Consider the following 23819-nt stretch of genomic DNA (forward strand, 5'->3'; position numbering starts at 1 on the left):
GGGATAAAGTGACTAGGCAACAGGATGGACAATAAACAGTAACAGCGGCGCATGTGATGAGTTAGTGCAAAATCCATAATCCACAAAACCAGGTTTATCTCAAGCCCCATTTAAAGAATCCCTTTAAAATAAAGGATTAGAATTCAGACTAGCCCAGGCTCTCATTAGCTGACAGCCGGGAGTTTGAGAATGGGGGGAGTTGGGGCTACCCTTATTAATGTTGTAGTGCACGTGTGATCACTCTGCTATTCTCTTTGAGGGCATTAAGCCCTCGTTGCGGGGGGTTCAGAGGACTGCAGAAATGCTGCTGGTTGATCCTCGTCTGGGGTGTGGCTCTGCCTGGCTGACAGCATCTTGACGTCTGATCGATGGGATTAAAGAACGGGTAAATGCAGATGGGCCTTTGTTGTGTGACTGGTAGAAGTGGGCTGAGAGTTCTGCCAGGACAAGAGGGGTTAGTTGGTTGATGTAGCATCACACACAGGCAGACAGCAGCCTGTGTGTGTGTGTGTGCTGGGAATGTTGGAGAAGTGTTAGAGGGGCTGGAGTCAGATTATTGGCGAGCTTGTACTGAAAATCATAGCGCTCTTTATATCTGGTCCATTTGATGGTTTTCAGTGTATTTCCTGCCTAAAATACATAGAATACTTATTCCAAAGTAAAGATAAAGCCACCTAAGGCCAGTGGGATTTATTCCCCACCCTTTGCTTTCTCCTTCTGGACCACCCTTTACTTTCTCCTCCTGGAACTCTTTGAGAGTAGCTATTATGTTGGTAACCACAGGCCTGAGGGCAGACACAAGGATCTCTTTTGTCAGGTTTCTGTGAGGCTGCTGTCAAGAGAGCTGACGTGAAGCAGGGATTCTATTTATAGGGTTGTAATAACATCACAAGCCAACGTCTGATATGTTGTATCTTTGCAATGGGACACCTGACCTTTCTGCTTTAATGTCAGTCAAGCTTGTCTGTCATTCCTTGTGATTTTAATTCAAGATAGAATCAGAATCACCTTAATCAACTTTGGGTCGTCTACCTGGAAACGCATGTGAATGTCACTCTTGACTGCCGTACATTTTTCAGCCCCTTTTTGGATCATATGACCTGTGGCTATATTTATGATCTCTGGAGAGACTATGCTTTGCAAAATGTTGAGAAAAGCCAAAAGGACCAAGAAGCTGGAGAAGAAAGTCCATTCAGAGTCAAGGTTTAAAGATGAATATTGTAAGCCTATCAAAGATGTCATCCAATTGACACTTAAACAACCTTAGAACATTTTACTCATACATCATATTATGGACATCCATGACCTTTAATTATAAGCACCCGCTGATAGTTAACCAACATGCATGTCGGACCTCAGAAACACTGGGGGTTTGATATTGATGAGGCCTGGAACCCATCGTTCACAGTGGAGCATGTTAGTTAGAAGTGTAAATAAAACATTATTTTACTCCTTCAAGGAGGGCTTCGCCACGGGCAAGAAGCAAAAAAAATTATGTCGAGGCTTAAAACGTTACTAACCCACCGGGAGTAATTACAGCTGCTTAAAAAACATTAGGATTTGCAATATTTGTTGGAGGCAGTAACACATTTGAATATGCGTAACAAGTAGCAAAACACATTGGCACTGCATTCTGTTTTGGTATTCCACTGTTCAACCGTCATTGCATGGTATTCCACTGTTAAACTGTCATTGCATGGTATTCCACTGTTCAACCGTCATTGCATGGTATTCCACTGTTAAACTGTCATTGCATGGTATTCCACTGTTCAACTGTCATTGCATGGTATTCCACTGTTCAACTGTCATTGCATGGTATTCCACTGTTCAACCGTCATTGCATGGTATTCCACTGTTCAACCGTCATTGCATGGTATTCCACTGTTCAACCGTCATTGCATGGTATTCCACTGTTCAACTGTCATTGCATGGTATTCCACTGTTCAACTGTCATTGCATGGTATTCCACTGTTCAACTGTCATTGCATGGTATTCCACTGTTAAACTGTCATTGCATGTTATTCCACTGTTCAACCGTCATTGCATGGTATTCCACTGTTCAACCGTCATTGCATGGTATTCCACTGTTCAACTGTCATTGCATGGTATTCCACTGTTAAACTGTCATTGCATGGTATTCCACTGTTAAACTGTCATTGCATGGTATTCCACTGTTCAACCGTCATTGCATGGTATTCCACTGTTCAACCGTCATTGCATGGTATTCCACTGTTAAACTGTCATTGCATGGTATTCCACTGTTCAACTGTCATTGCATGGTATTCCACTGTTCAACTGTCATTGCATGGTATTCCACTGTTCAACCGTCATTGCATGGTATTCCACTGTTAAACTGTCATTGCATGGTATTCCACTGTTCAACTGTCATTGCATGGTATTCCACTGTTCAACCGTCATTGCATGGTATTCCACTGTTAAACTGTCATTGCATGGTATTCCACTGTTCAACTGTCATTGCATGGTATTCCACTGTTCAACCGTCATTGCATGGTATTTCACTGTTCAACTGTCATTGCATGGTATTCCACTGTTCAACCGTCATTGCATGGTATTCCACTGTTCAACTGTCATTGCATGGTATTCCACTGTTCAACTGTCATTGCATGGTATTCCACTGTTCAACTGTCATTGCATGGTATTCCACTGTTCAACCGTCATTGCATGGTATTCCACTGTTCAACTGTCATTGCATGGTATTCCACTGTTCAACTGTCATTGCATGGTATTCCACTGTTAAACTGTCATTGCATGGTATTCCACTGTTCAACTGTCATTGCATGGTATTCCACTGTTCAACTGTCATTGCATGGTATTCCACTGTTCAACCGTCATTGCATGGTATTCCACTGTTCAACTGTCATTGCATGGTATTCCACTGTTAAACTGTCATTGCATGGTATTCCACTGTTCAACTGTCATTGCATGGTATTCCACTGTTCAACTGTCATTGCATGGTATTCCACTGTTCAACTGTCATTGCATGGTATTCCACTGTTAAACTGTCATTGCATGGTATTCCACTGTTCAACTGTCATTGCATAACCCCTTTACTGACACTCAGGTTCGTGACAAGGGCTTATGTGCACGTTGAGGTCGATGTTTACATTTAAGGTGTGAAAAGGAGTCTATGTTTGTGGTGTCCCTTACATAAACACATGTGAAGTGTTCCAAAAACACATTTTCATGTGATCAAATGATCTTATGTGACGTTAATGTGTAAAGCAACATGTGATAATATGAAACTACACGTGAAATGTTCCAGAAACTGACACGTGAAAATGTGATTTTCTACGTAAAATCATGTTGCTTTTCTGTAAGGGGTGTGACTGAGGAGGATGTTTGGTGTGTGTGACAGAGAGTGTATGTTTGTGCTGTGTTGGGGTGTGTGCTCGCTTGGCTCTGGCATGGGGGTTGCAAATGTGCTTGCCTGCCTGTGCAAGGGGATCCTGTGTGTCAAGTTCATGTGCACACACGGCGGCCTGGCCGCTTTGAGGGATTTACATGTTTGATGTGGACCACCACTTCCAGTATTTTCTCTTGGAAAGAGTTGACGTTAACCCTCTCTTTGCTGCCATCTGAATGAATGCCCCTCCTGGGGAGATTTGTGCCAGAGTGTAGTTCACAAAGCCAAGGGAGCTCAGTAGGTCAAGGGGGTCTTATTACTCCAATCTAGGGATATGTCCTTTCACAGTGTGTATGTGTGTGTGCATCACACAGCACTCAGATTGCAGAGCAGAGCTCAGGTTCTCTTTGATCTCAGGTGGGTACTATGTGGACTCCCTCAGGTGTTTCAGAGGAACCAGGGGGTGCTGTTCATAGTTCTGAGAGGGTTAGCACTGCCTAACTGTCAGCCCGGGTTACATACCAACCCCACCGACTGACCCCTTTGACTCCCTGAGGTGGTTTGAAACTACCAGGGCTGCCATTTTCAAACCACACCACATAGAACACCTGGTGTTTGAAGAACGACAGAAGGAATCACCATTGCCTGGATAGGCTTTGGTGACTCTAAAGGTGTGAGTGTTAGAACAATGTGTTGGAATTAAGTGGATCACACATCAATAGGAATCAATAGAAAACTACAGACATCAAAGTACCGGTCTAGGAATCAGAAAGCCTGAGTACAACAACTCCTCTTTGGAAAGTGTGTCCAGGATCTATATGGGGAGTTGATGCAGACAAGGCCTCTAAGCAGAAACAGGCTCAGAGTCTGGGCCAAGGAAAACCAACATGAGACCCCAGGCACATAAACGTTATAGGCCTACATTGCTAACATTCCTTTCCCCATGTTAGCAAGATTCCACATAATATGGCACTGTTTATCAGCCACCACATACATATGGCACTGTTTATCAGCCACCACATACATATGGCACTGTTTATCAGCCACCACATACATATGGCACTGTTTATCAGCCACCACATACATATGGCACTATTTCATGCCTGCCTAGACATGGAGGGATTATGCTATATCTCCCATTTAAATAACTTTCATTTCTCTTGTTACAGATGATTGTGTGTGATGTTGTCAGTGGTTGGCAGAGACAGGGTGGGTCTGTTGCCGTGGATAAAGAGGATGACAAGGAACAGCTGAAGCTTTAGTGGAGCTCAGCTGGGCCTGCAACCCAAGCTGATCTGCTTTGTCAGCGAGAGAGGGGCGGTGCACATAAGCTAATGTTGTGACTACTGTGATTAGCGTCTGATGCTATTGTCTGCGTATTAGGTGCATAATGACCGACTGTATGCAAGACCCCCCTCAAACAATCCAGGCAGCACTTCCCATTGTCTCAGTGCTATAGTCTGTGAGGCCCCGGCCGTTAACAATGCAGGTTGGACTCAATGGGCAACATTCTCTAAGAACGGGACAAACTGTAATTCTCCTCGATACACACACATGCACACAAACACACACACACATAAACACCCCCCCTCCGCCTCTGTGACAGTCTAGCAGTTTTGGGCCTCATTGCCTCATTATGGGCCCTGTCAACACGTCCGAATATCCAGTGCCGGTTTCCAGACTGGTGGAGTGTTCGTCAGCCAGCAGACTCTGTGTTAACAGGGACAACACTCTGGCTGGGGAGCTGTGATGCCCCATGTCTATAGGTCAGGTATTCTGCTGGTGTGTCTGTAGATAAGGCAGCCCGTGTTGGCTTTGGAGTCAAATCTCCAGATGAGTACATATTCTGTCCCCATGTTAACTGGATTAGTCCCAAGAGACACAATCTTTTATGTCAACTTCGCCCCCTCCTCTCCGCTCCTGTTCCATCATGAGCTAAACCACCACCGTTCAGGAGATAAACAGCAAACAACCTTGGTGGTACATGACAAACTCCCTCTAACCTCTGAGATGGAAAAATACATTCTGAAGAGGACAATGGCATGTGCGTCTTAGGGCCACGGCTGGCTGAACACAGCATTGAGCCTCACAGCTCATAGCAAAGGACAGAGAGAGAGAGACCAGAGGAGAGCCAGAGAATGGACACAGTGCAAAGCCCCACCAAGCAGGGCCACAAAGAGCAGACTGGTTGCATTGCGCTGTGGATGGGATAAAGAAGGGGTAGTCAGGGAAAAGCAGGCTGACAATGCTGGTGGGAGAGCTCAATAGGATCACCGGGATGTGACTATGAGTTTAATAAGGGGTGTGTGCGCGTGTGTGTGTGCGTGATCTATAAGGACAGATCTGAATATACAAAACAAGTTTGAAAATACTTCCAGAAAGTGCAGATCTTCAGAATTCTGTGGCTTATGGGCCTGGACACAGACAGACATACTCAGACACATACGCCCCCGCAACACAACCCCTGCCCACACACCATACAAACAATGAATGAGGCCGATTCCAATTCCATTCCCTCTTGCTCACCCAGGACCCCCCTAGCCCCCCTAGTCTTTGACATTGGCATTCCTACTCTTATGTGGTGTGAAGCAGACTACTCTCTGTACCAACTTCACCCCCTAACCCCTGCCAATGTCTGCTCTTCACGGCACCCCACCAGCACCAGCCCCCATCTCCCACGTTACCAATTAACAGGAAGCCTCTCTCAAGTCTCTACACCTTTCTCCATGCTGAAGTGAAGATGAAGGCAAGAAAGGGTTGTGGGGAGGGGGAGGTAGGGTTGAGATGGAGAGAGGGAGAAAGAGCGAGGGGGGTTGAGATGGAGAGAGAGAAGAATTAGAAGAAGAGGGGGTGTAGAGGGGGCATGGGGCCCCAGTGGACTAGGATCAGGCTAGATATATGTCTTTGAGCCAGAAAGAGGGGGATGTAAGGGATAGAGAGGGAGAGGACAGAGTAGGGCTCATATCTGACAAGTCAGTCTGTTGGATTGCTGTTGCACCAAGGATATCTCCACCATGAATAGGAGGCTTCATTTGGGGCATGTCTCCGTCTGTCTGGCTCAGACAGGGTATTACTGTAGATAGAGATCTGGGTGGAGGCTACCTACTGGAGAACCCAATAACAATGTGGTTAACAAAAACAACACGTATTTTAAGCCTGTCTCAGAGAGTGTTTGTGTGGCTCAGCTCCAATGTAGTGGGAAGAAGCTTGAGAGCAACATTACCAGCGAATTTTTGAAGGGACCTTCAAACCAGACCTGAGTGTGAAACATGATTATAACACAATTCAATTACTATTGCGTATTTCATTGTTACTTACAATTACAAAACCCTGCAATAGCAACCTATAGAACTTTTCTTTGGGTAGCTGTGTGACCCTAGACAGAACTTCCCAGATCTGGCAAGAATAGCGCTATATTCCACATCCTATAAAAACAGTTGTCTTTATAACACTGTTATTGGTCAAACAGGCTCTGTCTTGTGTCTGGTGGTTCCCATGATGATTCTGATGGGACAGTTTTAGGCTAGTTTGTTGGCTTTGTTGCAGGTTAACAGGGAACATTGCAGTAATTCTTCAATCTGTTTGTAAAACAAGCCTTTTCTCTGTGCTGGCGGCTGACTCGCTTAAGTGCTGGACACTGCCCAGTGCTGCTGGAGGGACCAGGGTGGGCCATGCTTCACACATTCCACACATTGTAACATCTCTGCCCTCTGCTAGCCAGCCACATAGTCTAGTTCTCACACCGTTAGAGCGGTTAAAACACTGGTCCCACTGATCCATAGATGATCTGTCACGTCCTGACCAGTAAAGGGGTCATTTGTCATTGTAGTATGGTCAGGGCGTGGCAGGGGGTGTTGTTTTTGTGTGCTTTGGGGTTGGTTTGTTTCATGGGGATTTGTTCTAGTTTTCATTTTCTATGTTCATTTTCTATGTGTGGCCGAGTATGGTTTCCAATCAGAGGCAGGTGTCTTTCGTTGTCTCTGATTGGAAGCCATACTTAGGCAGCCTGTTTTTTCCTGTGGGTTGTGGGTGGTTGTTTTTCGTATAGTCTATGTTACCTTACGGAACTGTTGTGTGTCGTTTTGCTATTCTTTGTTTAAGTGTTCACGTTACTCTAATGAAAGAAGATGAGCACTCTACATGCTGCGCTTTGGTCTAATTCTTCAGACAGCCGTGACATGATCCATCAGTTTGCAATAGAGTAAACATTCTGGCTCCCACACTGTGCCTGTGTCATTATAGTATGGCACAATAGTGGCAATAAATAATAGTATTTTGAAATCAGTTTTTTGGAGATAAAACATTATACTGAATGCTAAAACATGAATATTCAAAGCCTGCTTTTTGCCTGCCAGACATGTTGTTGTTGTCCTTGATGAGACAAGATACTGACTGGGGTGTTGTGTTTGCTCTTTGCAGCCTGGGCCAAGGTGGACATGACCATGGAGGAGAGTGTGGAGGTGTACCTGGGCGACTCAGCAGGCATCCCCTGCCAGTACGTCTTCAGTGAGCAGCCCAGAGCGTTCATGATCCAGTGGTTTGTGGTGAGTACTTCTGGACCATTATCTGCACCCCCTCCTGACTCACCCATCCACCCACTCAGTCTATCTCTCTCTTTCTATGTATCTCACACACACACACACCAATTTGTTTCAATGTACGGTGCAAGGTGTTTTTGACATTCAACCTAGTTCATCTTCTAAATTGAACCCTTTCGCTTGTACAAGTGTTTAACAGGACAAATATCAGCACCGCCCAAATTATTATTATTATTATTTGTATCTTCTTCCCTACAGAGGAATCCCAGTAGCAGTAGCCGGGAGCGGATCTACTATGGTGACAATGCACAGCAGATAGTGGACGATGGTACAGATTTCACTGGCCGCATCACGGTGTCCAACGTCGGGGACAAGGAGGGTGTGCTGCTGACCATCCAGGATGTCCAGCTGACTGACGAGAGGGAGTTCTTCTGCCAGGTCAACGGCATGGCTGCAGGCAACGGAGAAGGCAAGACCCACCTCAGGGTGTTCGGTAAGACATTGGAGCATCAATCTCTTCCTAGCCTGGGGGGGGTCCAGATCTGTTTGTGCTTGATCCAATTCCTCTCTCTACTGACCATTTGACATTTGAGTCATTTAGCAGAAGCTCTTATCCAGAGAGACTTACAGTAGTGAGTGCATACATTTTCATACTTCTTTCTCCTACTTGTCCCCTTTGGGAATTTAACCCTCAACCCTGGCGTTGAAAGCCACACAGGAGCCCCAACTCATCTCTCTTTGTTAATTTTTTGTTATCCCAATGATAGAGGATTTGGTTACAGCACATACAGTATGAGTACATGCTCTGCCCATTACCATGTGTTTCAGTGGTTATTGATAGAATGCTTGTTTGCATTGATAATGCCATTTTATATTTTAATCCAGATCCTCCAATGGCCCCAGTAATTGAAGGTGTCCATGCTGGAATCTCTGTGACCAACGAGCTGCCATCAAAGGTAGGCATTAGGCAGTCCACTTGAGTACATCTCACTTTAGCTCTCAGTCCATGAAAGCACCATTGAACAAGCAATATTTTTCTCTGTGTGTGTACAGATTGCATCGTGTGAGGCAAGGAATGGCTTCCCCAGACCCAACATCACCTGGTACCGTGGCATCAGCCCACTGACCCCCACACATGGCCGTGAGTAGCAGGAATACCAATACAAAAGAACACATCTTAGAGCAGTTTTAACATCTTCACTGCCGCTCTCACTAATGGACTATTGGAGAAAAACTAGTCAAGCAATTATCTTGTTTTGACTCCATGTGGTGATACTCACAACTGTCACTGAAATACTACATGTTGTCGTTACATGAAGAATTGTTTCCGGATATCATCTATCTACCAGCCTGTGATGGTAGCTAAATCAGTGTTTTCTCACCCCTCCCAGAGATCAACGTGGTAATTCTGGTGACCCGTGAGTCCAGTGGCTTCTACACAGTCCAGAGTGAGCTGCAATATAAAGTTGCCAAAGAGGACAAGGATGTCCTGTTCTCCTGTGAGGTCAGCTACTACGTCCCAGGAGCTGTGAGAACGGCTGAGTCCAAGGGCATCAACATCACTGTGCACTGTAAGGACCCAACTAACTCCATATCTTATACCCCAGACATGCTATTTCTAACCACACAACTTATGCTGACTCAGCATGCTTTCGGGCAGCAGGTAACCTAGTGGTTAGAGCGTTGGGCCAGTAACCGAAAGTTTGCTCGATTAAATCCCCGAGCTGACAAGCTAAAAACCTGTCGTTCTGCCCCTGAACAAGGCAGTTAACCCACTGTTCCTAGGCCATCATTGTAAATAAGAATTTGTTCTTAACTGACTTGCCTAGTTAAATAAAGGTTAAATAAAAAATAATCAATTGAATGTAATGCTAACTAGAGCTAATGCTACTTCAGTGTGTTTATGGTGCTCTCCAATTGTTTTTATGACTGTCCCTACCATGAAACTAGTAGGGTGGTCACTGATGTTTCTCTCTACAACACCCAAGTTAAAGCCTATGAAATGATATCAGCCTACCTCAAACAAGTCAACAGCTTCTGGGCTGTCAAAGTAGTAGGCCAACTAATGTATCCCAAACCCACCCATCTTTGGCGCTCTTCAATTTTAGCCCACAATATTTTCTCAATGTATCTAGTGTTGTTTGAACCAATTTTGCACACCATGACAGCAATGACAAAACACAAACTCTGCTGTTGTCAATGCTGAGTAAATGACTGGCTTGTAAAGCGGATTAGCCTAGTGACTTTACCAGGCATTGCATAGCCACGTTGATTTATGGGTTTTGTCCCGCAGACCCCACAACCGTTGTCGAACTGTGGAAGGAATCCCCCCAGGGCCTAGTCAAAGAGGGGGACACTGTGGAGATCCGTTGCCAAGGCGATGGCAACCCCCCACCGCCCTTCACTTTCAACCGAGAACAAGTAAGAATGGCCCTCTTTTCTGTGAATGTTTTTTTATATGCAGACTCAGGCCTTGGAGTAGAAGTGTAGGCCTTGTGAACAGGATCGCATCATGTCTGACCCTGTGGCTCTGGGATAAATCTTTGGACCCTTTCAAGGTCTGTGACTGACTGGAGATCAATATTCTCAGGATGGAATAGTTCTCAGTCCCGTGTGTTCATTTGACCACAACAACACATTTGGGGGGTTCCCCTGTTGGGTCTCAAGACTGAGATGTGGATAGAGGCATGGTTTGGTCATTTAGAGGGTCACAGGAACATGTTAAAGGGTTTATGTAGCTCACAGTAACCAGACTAATTCAGCTGTTGTTTGGGTGTGACTTAAAGGGATAGTTCATCCCAAAATCAAAGATTTATTAGCCTAAATGTAGATCCTGTAATATGACAGTGTAAACCTGATGTTGTCCCCTCTCAGGAGCAGGAGACAGCCTTGGAGGCCAGCGATGACACATTGGTGCTGAGGGAGGTGACGCGTGGGGACAGCGGGGTCTACCAGTGCCGCTCTCTGGATCTGGACACTTACGAGGAGGTCATGGGAGACGTGCAGCTCATTGTCCACTGTGAGTTAGCTAACACACGCACACACTGAAACATGTGCATGCACACACATGTATTTATGCTCTTTTGGTTTGGACTGGAAGTGGTTGAATTGCTCTGAGATTGATACTAAGAGTATTAATGTCCGTCAGCTGCTTGACTGAGTTTCACACCATCGATAATTTGATTACCAAGATAGACAGCTCTGCTGTTGTCTTCCACTCACTCACTGTCACTGCATCACTTAACTACTCATTAACCTTGTATTGCAGTGGGTTAAATCAGGGTGACACAGAGTGTTTCTTGGTAGTCTTAAACAAATCTACTTTGAAACAAAAGTATACACCTTATGGGCTTACAAAAAAGACAACTGTACCATGTCAGATATAGAGCTGAAATGTATTGAATTTAGAGTGTGCATCCCAATATTACACTTTATATACAGTACCAGTCAAAAGTTTGGACACACCTACTCTTTCAAACGTTTTTCTTTCTTTTTACTATTTTCTTCATTGTAGAATAATAGTGAAGACATCAAAACTATGAAATAACACATATGGAATCATGTAGTAACCAAAAAAGTGTTAAACAAATCAAAATATATTATACATTTGATATTCTTCAAAGTAGCCACCCTTTGCCTTGATGACAGCTTTGCACACTCTTGGCATTCTCTCAACCAGCTTCATGAGGTAGTCACCTGGAATGCATTTCAATTAACAGGTGTGCCTTGTTAAAAGTTCATTTGTGGAATTTCTTTCCTCCTTAATGCATTTGAGCCAATCAGTTGTGTTGTTACAAGGTAGGGGTGGTATACAGAAGATAGCCCTATTTGGTAAAAGATCAAGTCCATATTATGGCAAGAACAGAGCAAAGAGAAACAACAGTCCATCATTACTTTAAGACATGAAGGTCAGTCAATACGGAAAATTTCAAGAACTTTGAAAGTTTGTTTAAGTGCAGAAGTAAAAATTCATCAAGCGCTTTGATGAAACTGGCTCTCATGAGGACCGCCACAGGAAAGGAAGACCCAGAGTTACCTCTGCTGCAGAGGAATAGTTAATTACAGTTACCAGCCTCAGAAATTGCAGCCCAAATAAATGCTTCACAGAGTTCAAGTAACAGACACATCTCAACATAAACTGTTCAGAGGAGACTGTGAATCAGGCCTTCATGGTCCAATTGCTGCAAAGAAACCACTACTAAAGGACACCAATAAGAAGAAGAGACTTGCTTGGGCCAAGAAAGATTAGACTGGTGGAAATCTGTCCTTTGGTCTGATGAGTCCAAATTATAGAGTTTTGGTTCTAACCGCGGTGTCTAAGTGAGCGGATGATCTCCGCATGTGTGGTTTCCACCGTGAAGCATGGAGGAGGAGGTGTGATGGTGTGGGGGTGCTTTGCTGGTGACACTGTCTATGATTTATATATAATTCAAGGCACACTTAACCAGCATGGCTACCACAGAATTCTTCAGCGATACACCATCCCATCTGGTTTGGGCTTAGTGGGACTATAATTTGTTTTTCAACAGGACAATGACCCAACACACCTCCAGCCTGTGTAAGGGGTATTTTACCAAGAAGGAGAGTGATGGAGTGCTGCATCAGTTGACCTGGCCTCCACAATCACCCGACCTCAACCCAGTTGAGATGGTTTGGGATGAGTTGTACCGCAAAGTGAAGGAAAAGCAGCCAACAAGTGCTCAGCATATTTGGGAACTCCTTCAAGACTGTTGGAAAAGCATTCCAGGTGAAGCTGGTTGAGAGAATGCCAAGAGTGTTCAAAGCTGTCATCAAGTCAAAGGGTGGCTACTTTAAAGAATCTAAAATATATTTTGATTTGTTTAACACTTTTCTTTATTACTACACGATTCCATATGTGTCATTCCATAGTTTTGATGTCTTCACTATTATTCTACAATGTAGAAAATAGTTTAAAAAAAGAAAAACCCTTGAATGAGTGCGTGTCCAAACTTTTGACTGGCACTGTCCATCACTGAACACTGAAATATAACAAAACTGTTGGACATAGAAACACCGGATTTTCAGTGTAAAAAAAAAGAATGTTTATTAATTCTGAAAAATATGAATAACATTCCACCCATGAGTCCACTAGGTAATTTGATTGCAGGAAAGGGCTATGATCATTTAATTGATGTCAACATTTTCACAGTCGATAAATATTATGATTTGCAGTGGTGTAACTCAAATCAAGAAAACATTTGATTGGAATAAGGTTGCATGGACCACACACCAGCATGTCACTTAGCCATGTTTTTTCTTCACATCATGTTTCTCTCTCCAGATCTGGACCCAGCCCTGGTGGTGCCCAAAGACTCAGAGATCATGTTCAAAGGAGAGAGTCTGACTGCTACCTGCAACGCTCTGTCTTCTCTGGAAACCTTCACTGTCTGGTTCAAGGTACAATACACCCTGTAATAAGCACCAACTTAGTGCATTAAATGCAACACAGTTATAAGACTGACATAACCATGTCGCTTGCCAAATGTAGCTAATCATGTGTTGTTATTCAGTTGTGGACTTAGTCTAGTTTTTTTCCTGTGTGAAGAATGGGCAGCAGGTTGGCACAGGCCACATGCTGTTTCTGCAGGATGCCACGTATGACACGGCAGGAGAGTACGTGTGTGAGGTGACTGTTCCTTCTCTGCCTGGACTGCACACCTCTGGTTCTGTCCACATCATTGTCCAGGGTGAGTCACCAAACCATCATTTCTGAGGAATTCCCCCATCAGAGGGTACACATCTTTGCTTTAGCCCAACACTATCACTCCTTGGTGATTAGTTGGATCAGGTGTTATAGTAAAGGCATACAACAAAAATGTGCTTCCACCCTGGGGTTCTCACCAGGAATAGATTGAGAAACACTGAGTTTGTCAGATCAGATGTTTTCATACCTAACAAGCGGTCTTTAGCAGAGTCGCTCTGGATAAGAGCGTCTGCTAAATGACGTAAATGTAAATGTAAATGTCTATAATGTGTCCCCCAGGTGCTCCCCAGATGAAGGATGCTGACAGGGAGGTGGAGATGGAGGAGGGAGCTGGGAAGTGGGTGAACCTGAGCTGTGAGGCACATGCACACCCCCTGCCCACCATCTCTTGGACTGTCACTGGCAGCCAGGTAAAACAGGGCTTGGCAGCGCACTGGGCAGTTAACGTACACTACATTACCAAAAGTATGTGGACACCTGCTCATCGAACATCTCATTCCAAAATCATGGGCATTAATATGGAGCTGGTTCCCCCATTGCTGCTATAACAGCCACTCTTCTGGGAAGGCTTTCCACTAGATGTTGGATCATTGCTGCGGGGACTTGCTTCCATTCAGCCACAAGAGCATTAGTGAGGTCAGGCACTGATGTTGGGTTATTAGGCCTGGCTCGCAGTCTGCGTTCCAATTCATCCCAAAGGAGTTTGATGGTGTTCAAATCAAATCAAACTTTATTTGTCACATGCGCCGAATACAACAGGTTACCGTGAAATGCTTACTTAAAAGCCCTTAACCAACAGTGCAGTTCAAGAAAGAGTTAAGAAAATATTTACCAAATAAAAAGTAAATAGTAACACAATAAAATAACAATAAGCTTGCCAGACAAAGCTTGGAATTGAGCATGGTGACCTTAGACTTGTGTGCCGCTGCTCGGCCATGGAAACATATTTCATGAAGCTCCCGACGAGCAGTTCTTATGCTGACGTTGTTTCCAGAGGAAGTTTGGAACTCGGTAGTGAGTGTTGCAATCGAGGACAGATGATGTGTATGCACTTCAGCGGTCCAGTTCTGTGAGCTTGTGTGGCTGACTACTTCGGGGCTGAGGTGTTCTTGCTCCTAGACGTTTCCACTTCACAATAACGGCACTTATAGTTGACCGGGCAGCTCTAGCAGGACAGACATTTGACAATTTTACTTGTTGGAAAGGTGGCATCCTATGACGGTGCCACGTTGAAAGTCACTGAGCTGTTCATTAAGGCCATTCTACTGCCAATGTTTGTCTATGGAAATTGCATGGCTGTGTGCATTGATTTTATACCCCTGTCAGCAACAGGTAGGGCTGAAATAGTTAAATCCAGTAATTTGAAGGGGTGTCTGTCACGTCCTGACCAGTATAGGGGTTATTTGTTATTGTAGTTTGGTCAGGACGTGGCAGGGGGTATTTGTTTTATATGGTTTAGGTTGTATGTGTATGTAGAGGGGTGTTTGGTTTATGTATTCCGTTTTTTTTTGTATTGTTCAATGTTAGTATATTTCTATGTTCTGTCTAGTCTATTGTAGTTCTATGTTTAGTTTCTTGGGGTTGGACCTTTAATTGGAAGCAGCTGGTTATCGTTGCTTCTGATTGAAGGTCCTATAATTAGGTGTTTGTTTTCATGGGGTTTTGTGGGAGGTTGTTCTTGTTTTGCTGCACTGTTGTCTTGTTTTGCTGCACTGTTGTCTTGTTTTGCTGCACTGTTGTCTTGTTTTGCTGCACTGTTTTTCTTCGTTTTGTTGTTTATAAGTGTTCACATTAAAAGTCTAATTATGAGCACTCAACCCGCTGTGCCTTGGTCCCTTCCTCACGACGAACGTTACAGTGTCCACGTACTTTTGTATTTATAGATTATGTGGGCATATTTACAGTTGAAGTCTGCAGTTTACATACACTTAGGTTGGAGTCATTAAAACTTGTTTTTCAACCACTCCACAGATTTCTTGTTAACAAACTATGGTTTTGGCAAGTCCGTTAGGACATCTACTTTGTGCATGACACAAGTCATTTTTCCAACAATTGTTTACAGACAGATTATTTCACTTCAAATTCACTGTATCACAATTCCGGTGGGTCAGAAGTTTACATACACTAAGTTGACTGTGCCTTTAAACAGCTTGGAAAATTCCAGAAAATGATGTCATGGCTTTAGAAGCTTCTGATATTCTAATTGACATCATTTGAGTCAATTGGAGGTGTACCTGTGGATGTATTTCACAGCTTACCTTCAAACTCAGTGCCTCTTTGCTTGACATCATGGGAAAATCAACTAAGACCTACGAAAAAGAATTGTAGACCTCCACAAGTCTGGTTCATCCTTGGGAGCAATTTCCAAATGCCTGAAGGTACCACGTTCATCTGTACCAACAATAGTACGCAAGTATTAACACAATGGGACCACGAAGCCGTCATACATACCGCTCAGGAAGGAGACGCATTCTATCTCCTAGAGGTGAACATACTTTGGTGCGAAAAGTGCAAATCAATCCCAGAACAACAACAAAGGACCTTATGAAGATGCTGGAGGAAACAGGTACAAAAGTATCTATATCCACAGTAAAACGAGTCCTATATCGACATAACCTGGAAGGCTGCTCAGCAAGGAAGAAGCCACTGCTCCAAAACCGCCATTAAAAAGCCAGACTACAGTTTGCAACTGCACATGGGGACATAGATCATACTTTTTGGAGAAATGTCCTCTGGTCTGATGAAACAAAAATAGAACTGTTTGTGTGAAGCTTGTGGAAGGCTACCCGTAACGTTTGACCCAAGTTAAACAATTTAAAGGCAATGCTACAAAATACTAATTGAGTGTATGTAAACTTCTGACCCACTGGGAAGGTGATGAAAGAAATAAAATATGAAATAAATCATTCTCTCTACTATTATTCTGACATTTCACATTCTTAAAATAAAGTGGTGATCCTAACTGACCTAAAACAGGGAATTTTTACTTGGATTAAATGTCAGGAATTGTGAAAAACTGAGTTTAAATGTATTTGGCTAAGGTGTATGTAAACTTCTGACTTCAACTGTACATTGCATGAATGTATGATTTTAAAACATTAAAATCTAATTTTCTTGGTGTATCTGTTCCAATGCACATTGGTGTGACTGGTGACATGACATTGGTGAGTGTGCTTGTGTGTTGACAGAGCTGGCGTGAGGTGCTGACTAGCGCCACGGAGCACAGCACTATCAGCCTGGTGTCCGTCAAAGTGACCTCTGACATCACAGCCTTCTGCAACGCCACCAACGAGATGGGCACAGAGGCAAAGTCTTTCAGCATCAGCATCAGTGCCAGTAAGCCACCCTGCCATATACTGTACACTACATAGGAATATATAGGCATATACACTGAGTGTACAAAACATAAGGAACACCTAATATTGAGTTAGAACCCCTTTTGCCCTCAGAACAGCCTCATGGACTCTACAAGGTGTCGAAAGCGTTCCACAGGGACGCTGGCCCATGTTGACTCCATTGCTTCCCACAGTTGTGTCAAGTTGGCTGGATGTCCTTTGGGTGGTGGACCGTTCTTGATACACACGGGAAACTGTTGAGTGTGAAAAACCCAGCAGCATTGCAGTTCTTGACACACTCAAACCAGTGCACATGGCACCTACTATCATACCCCATTCAAAGGCACCTATATCATGTCTTGCCCATTCCCCCTCTGAATGGCACACATACACAATCCATGTCTCAATTGTCTCAAGGCTTAAAAAACATGATTTAACCTGTCTCCTCCTCTTCATCTACACTGATTGAAGTGGATTTAACAAGTGACATCAATAAGGCATCATAGCTTTCACCTGTATTCACCTGGTCAGTCTATGTCATGGAAAGAGCAGGTGTTCCTAATGTTTTGTATTTTGAATGTATGGAATACTGTATATGGGCATATTATGTGGAAATATATTTGATGATGGGAACCCCTTACATTTGAAGTGTTGTTTTGCTTGTCCACAGTTCCCATGGTCACTTCAACTGCACCCTACTCACCTGGTAAGACAGAGATCTTGCTGATTAGAACAGGAGCATCCTCCTTGCGTGTTTGATAACCCTAAACAGTGGGAAGTTAGACGGAGTATAGAGAGGAAACAGCATCAACTTGTGGGGTGGGATTCGTGCCCATGCCACTATGGATAACGCTCCAGCACTGTTTCTCTTCTTCTTAACCTTTGAATCACTCTGATCCAGTTGAGAAGCGCTTTTAGATTGTTTCTTAGCTTTTTCTCAACTTTGTTTTGATTCTCTCTGAATACACACCAATCCAGACCATGAAGGATTAGCCAACAAGGCAACTAAATCATTCATGATTTTCATACGGACATAGTGTTTGCAGGAAAAGGCGGGAGAATTGGCTCTGCTCATCGCCTGCGGGTACATTGAAAATTATGTGTGACAGAGAAAAATCTAATAGGAAAAAAAGAACAAGACCACACTTAGGTGTTGGACATCCTTATATTTTCCTAATGTTTTTCCAGATAAATCTGTAATTACAGTTTGTCTAGCATTTCGAGAAATGTTTTGAAGTGGTTGAGTGCCAAAAACACATATATTGAGTTACATTTTGGGGAAGTTAATGCGCTGTCTCAATGTTTTTATTGAGCTGTTGCAATAGAAGTTCTCATAAACCCATATTGTTCCTTTTAACAAGGGCTTACTCCATGTTTAAAGAGAGGAGTTAATAGTTCTGGTAGGGAGGAAGACTCTAATTTCCTCCTGGGGGGATTGCACTGAAGTGTTGATGGCTCTGTCACGGGGGGAGGCCAGGGCTGGTTCCCTTCGCTCTCTGCCCAGTGTCTGGAGAACTCACTCACAAACATGAGAGTTGAAGCTGCTCACTGGGCGCATTTCAACGTAGATTATTGGGTAATATTGGGTTGAGACATTAATCAATTAGATTACAACAACCTATATTCACCCACTCTAAAATATAGTTGTATTTCCAATGTTCAACTATCTAAAAGCACAACCAAATTTCAATGGAAAAACAAGGTCTCACTTTTGGTTTAATTGTCACCCAAATGTCTATCACTGCGCTTTCAACCATTTTAAAAGCACAGCAAAGTTCAAATGGGAATACAATGTCAGATATTTTGTTTATTTATACAATAGATTGTGATATCGTTGAGATTACATTAAATGTACATGGTGCAAGTTCAAGATTCTGTGCAGATTATTACAGTAATTGTGACGATCTCTACAGACCTGCGATGTATGCTCTCTTGAACATGCACACTTTATTGATTACTTAATAATAAATGTATAGTTATAGTAACTTCAAAATGTGGCCATGGATGTGTTACACTTTTAAGGTTGAACGTTACATTTGTTTGTAAGATAGCCTTAACTTTATGCTATTTACTGTAATACAAAAGTTATATTGAATTGTTTGGTTGACAAGACAACCAAATATCAACATTTAAAGATGTATCTACTGCTTGGACAGTTTCACCTGAGCCACTGGCTTCATGCAATTCTTGAACTATTATTTTTGATTCTGCAATATAAATTTAAAGGTAATTTCCGATTGTGCTGACATATGCAGCGTTTACCGTGAATGCAGTCACTGTTAAAGCGGGAACATTGTCTTTAAATTTCACCCTGTAAAGCTGAAGTTCCGCAATGTGGATTGAATAGAGCCCTTGATCTGTTTCCCATCTGCTTCTTTTGACTTGGCCCATAAATCATGACCAATATCATCATACTCTAACACTGTTCTACAACCTGGATCCCAGGACTCCCTGGAAAAAATGTAAGATGTTACTGAGTGGACTGTCCTGGCTAGTGGTTATCCTCCACATCTTCCTATGTTTTGTCCTACTAGAAGAGGATGGGCCTCCCATCTGAGCTGGGTTCCTCTCTGTGTTTCTTCCTTCTAGGTTTTTTTCCCTGACCACTATGCTTCTGATTTTGCTTCTACTAGCTCTTTGGGGTCTTGGCCGGGTTATTTACTGCAAACACTTTATGACAATTGCTGATGTAAAAAGTTGTCACAACTGCTTTGACAACTGCTGATGTAGACAAATCTGAGTCATTTTGGCCTTATGTTGTCTGTCTAGGGATGTTTTCACTTGTTTTGTATGCTAGGGGCACTTTCACATGGGGTTATGGGTTACTGGTCACACATGTATAGGCAGCACAGGTAACCAGGAAACGTTTACACATATCATGTCCGGATGATTCTCCATGATCAGGTATAAGCATTAACCTGAGTTTTCCCTCCCCTCTCCGTCTGTCTGTGTGTATAGCTGAAGGAAATGGTGTGATCATCGTGGTCGTCATCATCTGTATCCTCCTGCTGGCCGTCCTGGCCAGTGTGCTCTACTTCCTCCACAAGAAGGGCAAGATCACCTGTGGTCGCTCTGGCAAGCAGGAAATGTGAGTATTCTACTTCAACAACTGGTCTAGGGCCAGGTTTTGTGTCTAGTTCTATAAGGTGGGTGCTACACAGAGGTAGTGGATGAGGATAAATTACAATGTAAAGCACTCTGAGCACTTGAAAAAGTGTTATGTAAATGTATATGTTCATATGTTCATCCATAAATTAGTCTTTCTGCCTCCAAGAATGTGATACTGTCCTCACTGGAGAGGAGTATTGAGAGGAAACTGAGTTTGTGCTCTCTATCCACAGCACCAAGGAGAACCCTAACAAAGATGGCATTGTGGTGGAGATGAAGACTGACACCAAGACCGAGGAGGCCGTTCTTCTGAAGGGCGTTAGCGGTGACAAGAATGGCCCCAGCAACCAGGTAACTATGAATATGAAAGCTATACGCTAAACAAAAGTAGCCTACTGTCTGTCTTTCTTGAGTCTTGCATTGCCCACTGTAATGACATTTGTTGGTGTTTTTTCTCCCTTTCCTCTTTCCCTGTGTGCTTTTCCCTGGAGTAAAGTACATGGACCTGAGGAAGTGATATATGCAGAGGGCTGAGCTCTGACGTAGCCAGCCGAAGCTCTTCGCCACCCCACCAAATCCACCCACAAGCCAAGGCTAGACTACTGGAAGCCTTGGACAAAATTAGTTAGGACTCTAATTAGGAGTCAATCAATCACTTTCCCCACATTTGTGTTCAGCAGTATTCACCATATCTGGCCAAAACCACACAGGAACACACACGACTGATTTTAAGATGTTTGGAGGATGTTTTGATTGCTCCATTTTACCCTTTGTAATTTTACACAGTTTCCCCAAAGCCTTTTTACTCTCTCGTTTGCCGGTTTCAAGTGTACGATGATGACGTTCATTAATTGTGCGTTATAAACTTTGTGAACTGTATATATTATATATATATTTCGTTATTTAAGATATTTTGACACAGACCTTTCAAGTTCAGACTTCATGGTATTATCTGTTTATGGTGTCACTTACTTTAGCTATTCATCCATGGTTTCTACATTATTTTATGGAGGGAATCTGGCCATAAATGACCGCCAATATGTTCGTGGAGAAACGCCACGTCAACAGGTGTCTACATTTTCTCAGCAAAACTCATAATTTCAGAGTAATTCTCTTGTGAATTACTGTCAAGCTCTTGTACTGTTTGTAAATAATCGTAGCATAAGAACCGTTTGTAGCTGTGGCCTCGATTGTCTTTTTTGAAATGGCCTACTGCGTTATCTGCAGTGCCTGTGGAAATTTGTCTCACTTTGATGTAAGATACACTGAAATGTTTCTTTTTTTTATGATTTGCTGTTTATTTCTTTGTATTTGGGTGAGGGCCAAGGAGACCTGAAGGTCATTTTGTGTGTGATACATTTTGGATGCTTACTGTAAGTTATGTGCATGGAAGAAGCTGTTGCTTGCTCAAAGACTGCCTGATGTGCATCATTTACGGAATGATATGTTAAAAGGTATTATGATTTTTGATATTGTACACAAAGGGGAGAGTTTAATTGGTACAAATACTGTATGTTGTGATCCAAATATTGCCTTCAAGGTAATATTTTTGTGGTCATTGTAAGTGTTTAGTTGAAATGACACATTTTGTTCAGCCTGCTTACGTCCAGCCATAGGACTGCAGATAGTGGACTTTTGGTAGTATGACTCCAGTAACGACACTGCTCTCAACTGTGTTCCTTTTATGTTCAGTCTGGTTTAGTTGTGTTGTAGTGTTCTGATGCTTATGGAAGGAAGAGGTCTGGACTTAAGTGTTTGAATTACATTCATGTCGCCCAAAGACAGATCCCAACACGGGAAGAAAAAGCTTTTTGATGCCAGTATGTGGATGACTGGCCATCATGATGTGAAAAAGTTTCACTGTTGGCCACCACCAACAGTAAAAACAGCTTGTTGTGCAGTTGGCTCAGAAACAGAAACTTTTGACGGGACAGTTATACCAGCTTCCTCCCATCCCAACCTCTTTCTTTGAGTGTTATGTTGCAATCAGCTACTGTTGGACAGGAATGTTTGGACCTGCACAGTTCATTATTGGTTTATAATGTTCTGATTTTGCAAATGTGTGTAAATTAAGTACAGTTCTTGTGATTTGATGCTTGCCTTTTTATAATTATTTTTTGCAAGAAAATAATGCCAAATAAAAAAGCTACATTATCTTTTTCATTGTCATCTTAACACTAAATATTTAAAGAAAAGTTCATAGCAGAGAAATTAAAACTTACAAGTGCATTTCAATGGCTAAGGCACAACTGAAAATACATATTTCCACTGAGATTTAATTCACAACAGCCAAAATTGATTACGACATACACTACACCTCACTATGGTCTATAACAGAGACCCGGAATGTGATCGACGGGGGAAAGGGGTGAGTTCTCCCATCTAACCACTGTTATGCTGTCTCCTGGAGTGAGTAGTACAGTAGCTTCAGATTTCCAGAGTGCATGCTTGGTGGGAGGAAGAGGATGTTCAACACAATAGTCTAGACATGTTGGAACAGCAGATTTCATATGCATTTGAATGCTCTTACCAAATCTGCTCTTACCAGATTGGAAACAGTTCTCTTCTAGTATTATGATATGGGGGGGGGTTAGTGTTAGGACATAGACAAACACACTGTCCAGGATACACTTCAAATCAAATGTATTTATATAGCCCTTCGTACATCAGCTGATATCTCAGTGCTGTACAGAAACCCAGCCTAAAACCCCAAACGGCAAGCAATGCATGTGAAAGAAGCACGGTGGCTAGGAAAAACTCCCTAGGAAAAACTCCCTAGAAAGGCCAAAAACCTAGGAAGAAACCTAGAGAGGAACCAGGCTATGAGGGGAGGCCAGTCCTCTTCTGGCTGTGCAGGGTGGATATTATAACAGAACATGGTCAAGATGTTAAAATGTTCATAAATGACCAGCATGGTCAAATAATAATAATCATAGTAGTTGTCGAGGGTTCAACAAGCACGTCCGGTGAACAGGTCAGGGTTCCATAGCCGCAGGCAGAACAGTTGAAACTGGAGCAGCAGCACGGCCAGGTGGACTGGGGACAGCAAGGAGTCATCATGCCAGGTAGTCCTGAGGCATGGTCCCAGGGCTCAGGTCCTCCGAGAGAAAGAAAGAGAGAGAATTAGAGAGAGCATATTTAAAGTCACACAGGACACCGGATAAGACAAGAGAAATACTCCAGATGTAACAGACTGACCCTAGCCCCCTGACACATAACCACCCGACACTTCCACACTACATTCCCGCAGGAGGCAGCAGCAACCTTGTCTTGGTGCTGAGCCTGGTTGATAAGCACATCAGTTGCTGGCAATTAAGGTGATCGTCAGTCAGTGTCCCAGCTTGCAAGCCGTGAGGTTGTTGGTTTTGTTTGGTGGCCATAATGTCTTTCGTTTGGGCATGCCTTTGGTATTTTTCCTTTTTGTACATATGTTTTGTCAACATCTGAACGAATAATAATCTGCTTTGACTGGCAGAACAAGAAGTTAAGACGGAGCTGGCCCTGAACTCAGTAAGTTGCTGTCTCCTGGGCACATTTGGGGGGGGGGGGGGGGGGGGGGGGGGGGAGGAGGTTAGTGAGGACCAACACGGTCCTCAAAATGCTGATTTCTCACAAATGTGCACATTCATTCAGGTGACAGACCATGTAACTAGGCCTAGGACCCCTAGACAAAGTAAGTGCAAAACAATATTAGTAGGCTAGTTATTGGGTCTGTAACAAGAGCTATAGACCATATCTTTCAGTACTAC

The 23819-nt window shown here is 43.2% G+C and overlaps 1 protein-coding gene across 4 annotated transcripts in view; it reads left to right on the forward strand.

Moving 5' to 3' along the window:
- The window catches only part of LOC115154244 (cell surface glycoprotein MUC18-like), a 93784-nt gene extending 71555 nt beyond the window's left edge, over nucleotides 1-22229 (forward strand). For 2 of the 4 annotated variants that reach the window (XM_029700269.1, XM_029700270.1), the window contains exons 2-16: nucleotides 7784-7908; nucleotides 8161-8395; nucleotides 8788-8858; nucleotides 8956-9043; nucleotides 9294-9473; nucleotides 10196-10323; nucleotides 10777-10921; nucleotides 13205-13320; nucleotides 13469-13610; nucleotides 13907-14037; nucleotides 16816-16963; nucleotides 17633-17668; nucleotides 19921-20050; nucleotides 20304-20421; nucleotides 20567-22229. In XM_029700269.1, coding sequence (XP_029556129.1) covers nucleotides 7784-7908; nucleotides 8161-8395; nucleotides 8788-8858; nucleotides 8956-9043; nucleotides 9294-9473; nucleotides 10196-10323; nucleotides 10777-10921; nucleotides 13205-13320; nucleotides 13469-13610; nucleotides 13907-14037; nucleotides 16816-16963; nucleotides 17633-17668; nucleotides 19921-20050; nucleotides 20304-20421; nucleotides 20567-20587 — 1814 coding nt within the window. In that variant the 3' untranslated portion in view covers nucleotides 20588-22229. Of the gene's footprint in view, nucleotides 1-1088; nucleotides 1221-7783; nucleotides 7909-8160; nucleotides 8396-8787; nucleotides 8859-8955; nucleotides 9044-9293; nucleotides 9474-10195; nucleotides 10324-10776; nucleotides 10922-13204; nucleotides 13321-13468; nucleotides 13611-13906; nucleotides 14038-16815; nucleotides 16964-17632; nucleotides 17669-19920; nucleotides 20051-20303; nucleotides 20422-20561 lie in introns of those variants that run through there. The other 2 variants (XM_029700268.1, XM_029700267.1) reach the window with 2 other exon arrangements.
- The last annotated feature ends 1590 nt before the right edge of the window (nucleotides 22230-23819 follow it).

Source organism: Salmo trutta, chromosome 19 (genome assembly GCF_901001165.1).
Source record: "Salmo trutta chromosome 19, fSalTru1.1, whole genome shotgun sequence".
Classification (NCBI taxonomy): Eukaryota; Metazoa; Chordata; class Actinopteri; order Salmoniformes; family Salmonidae; genus Salmo; species Salmo trutta.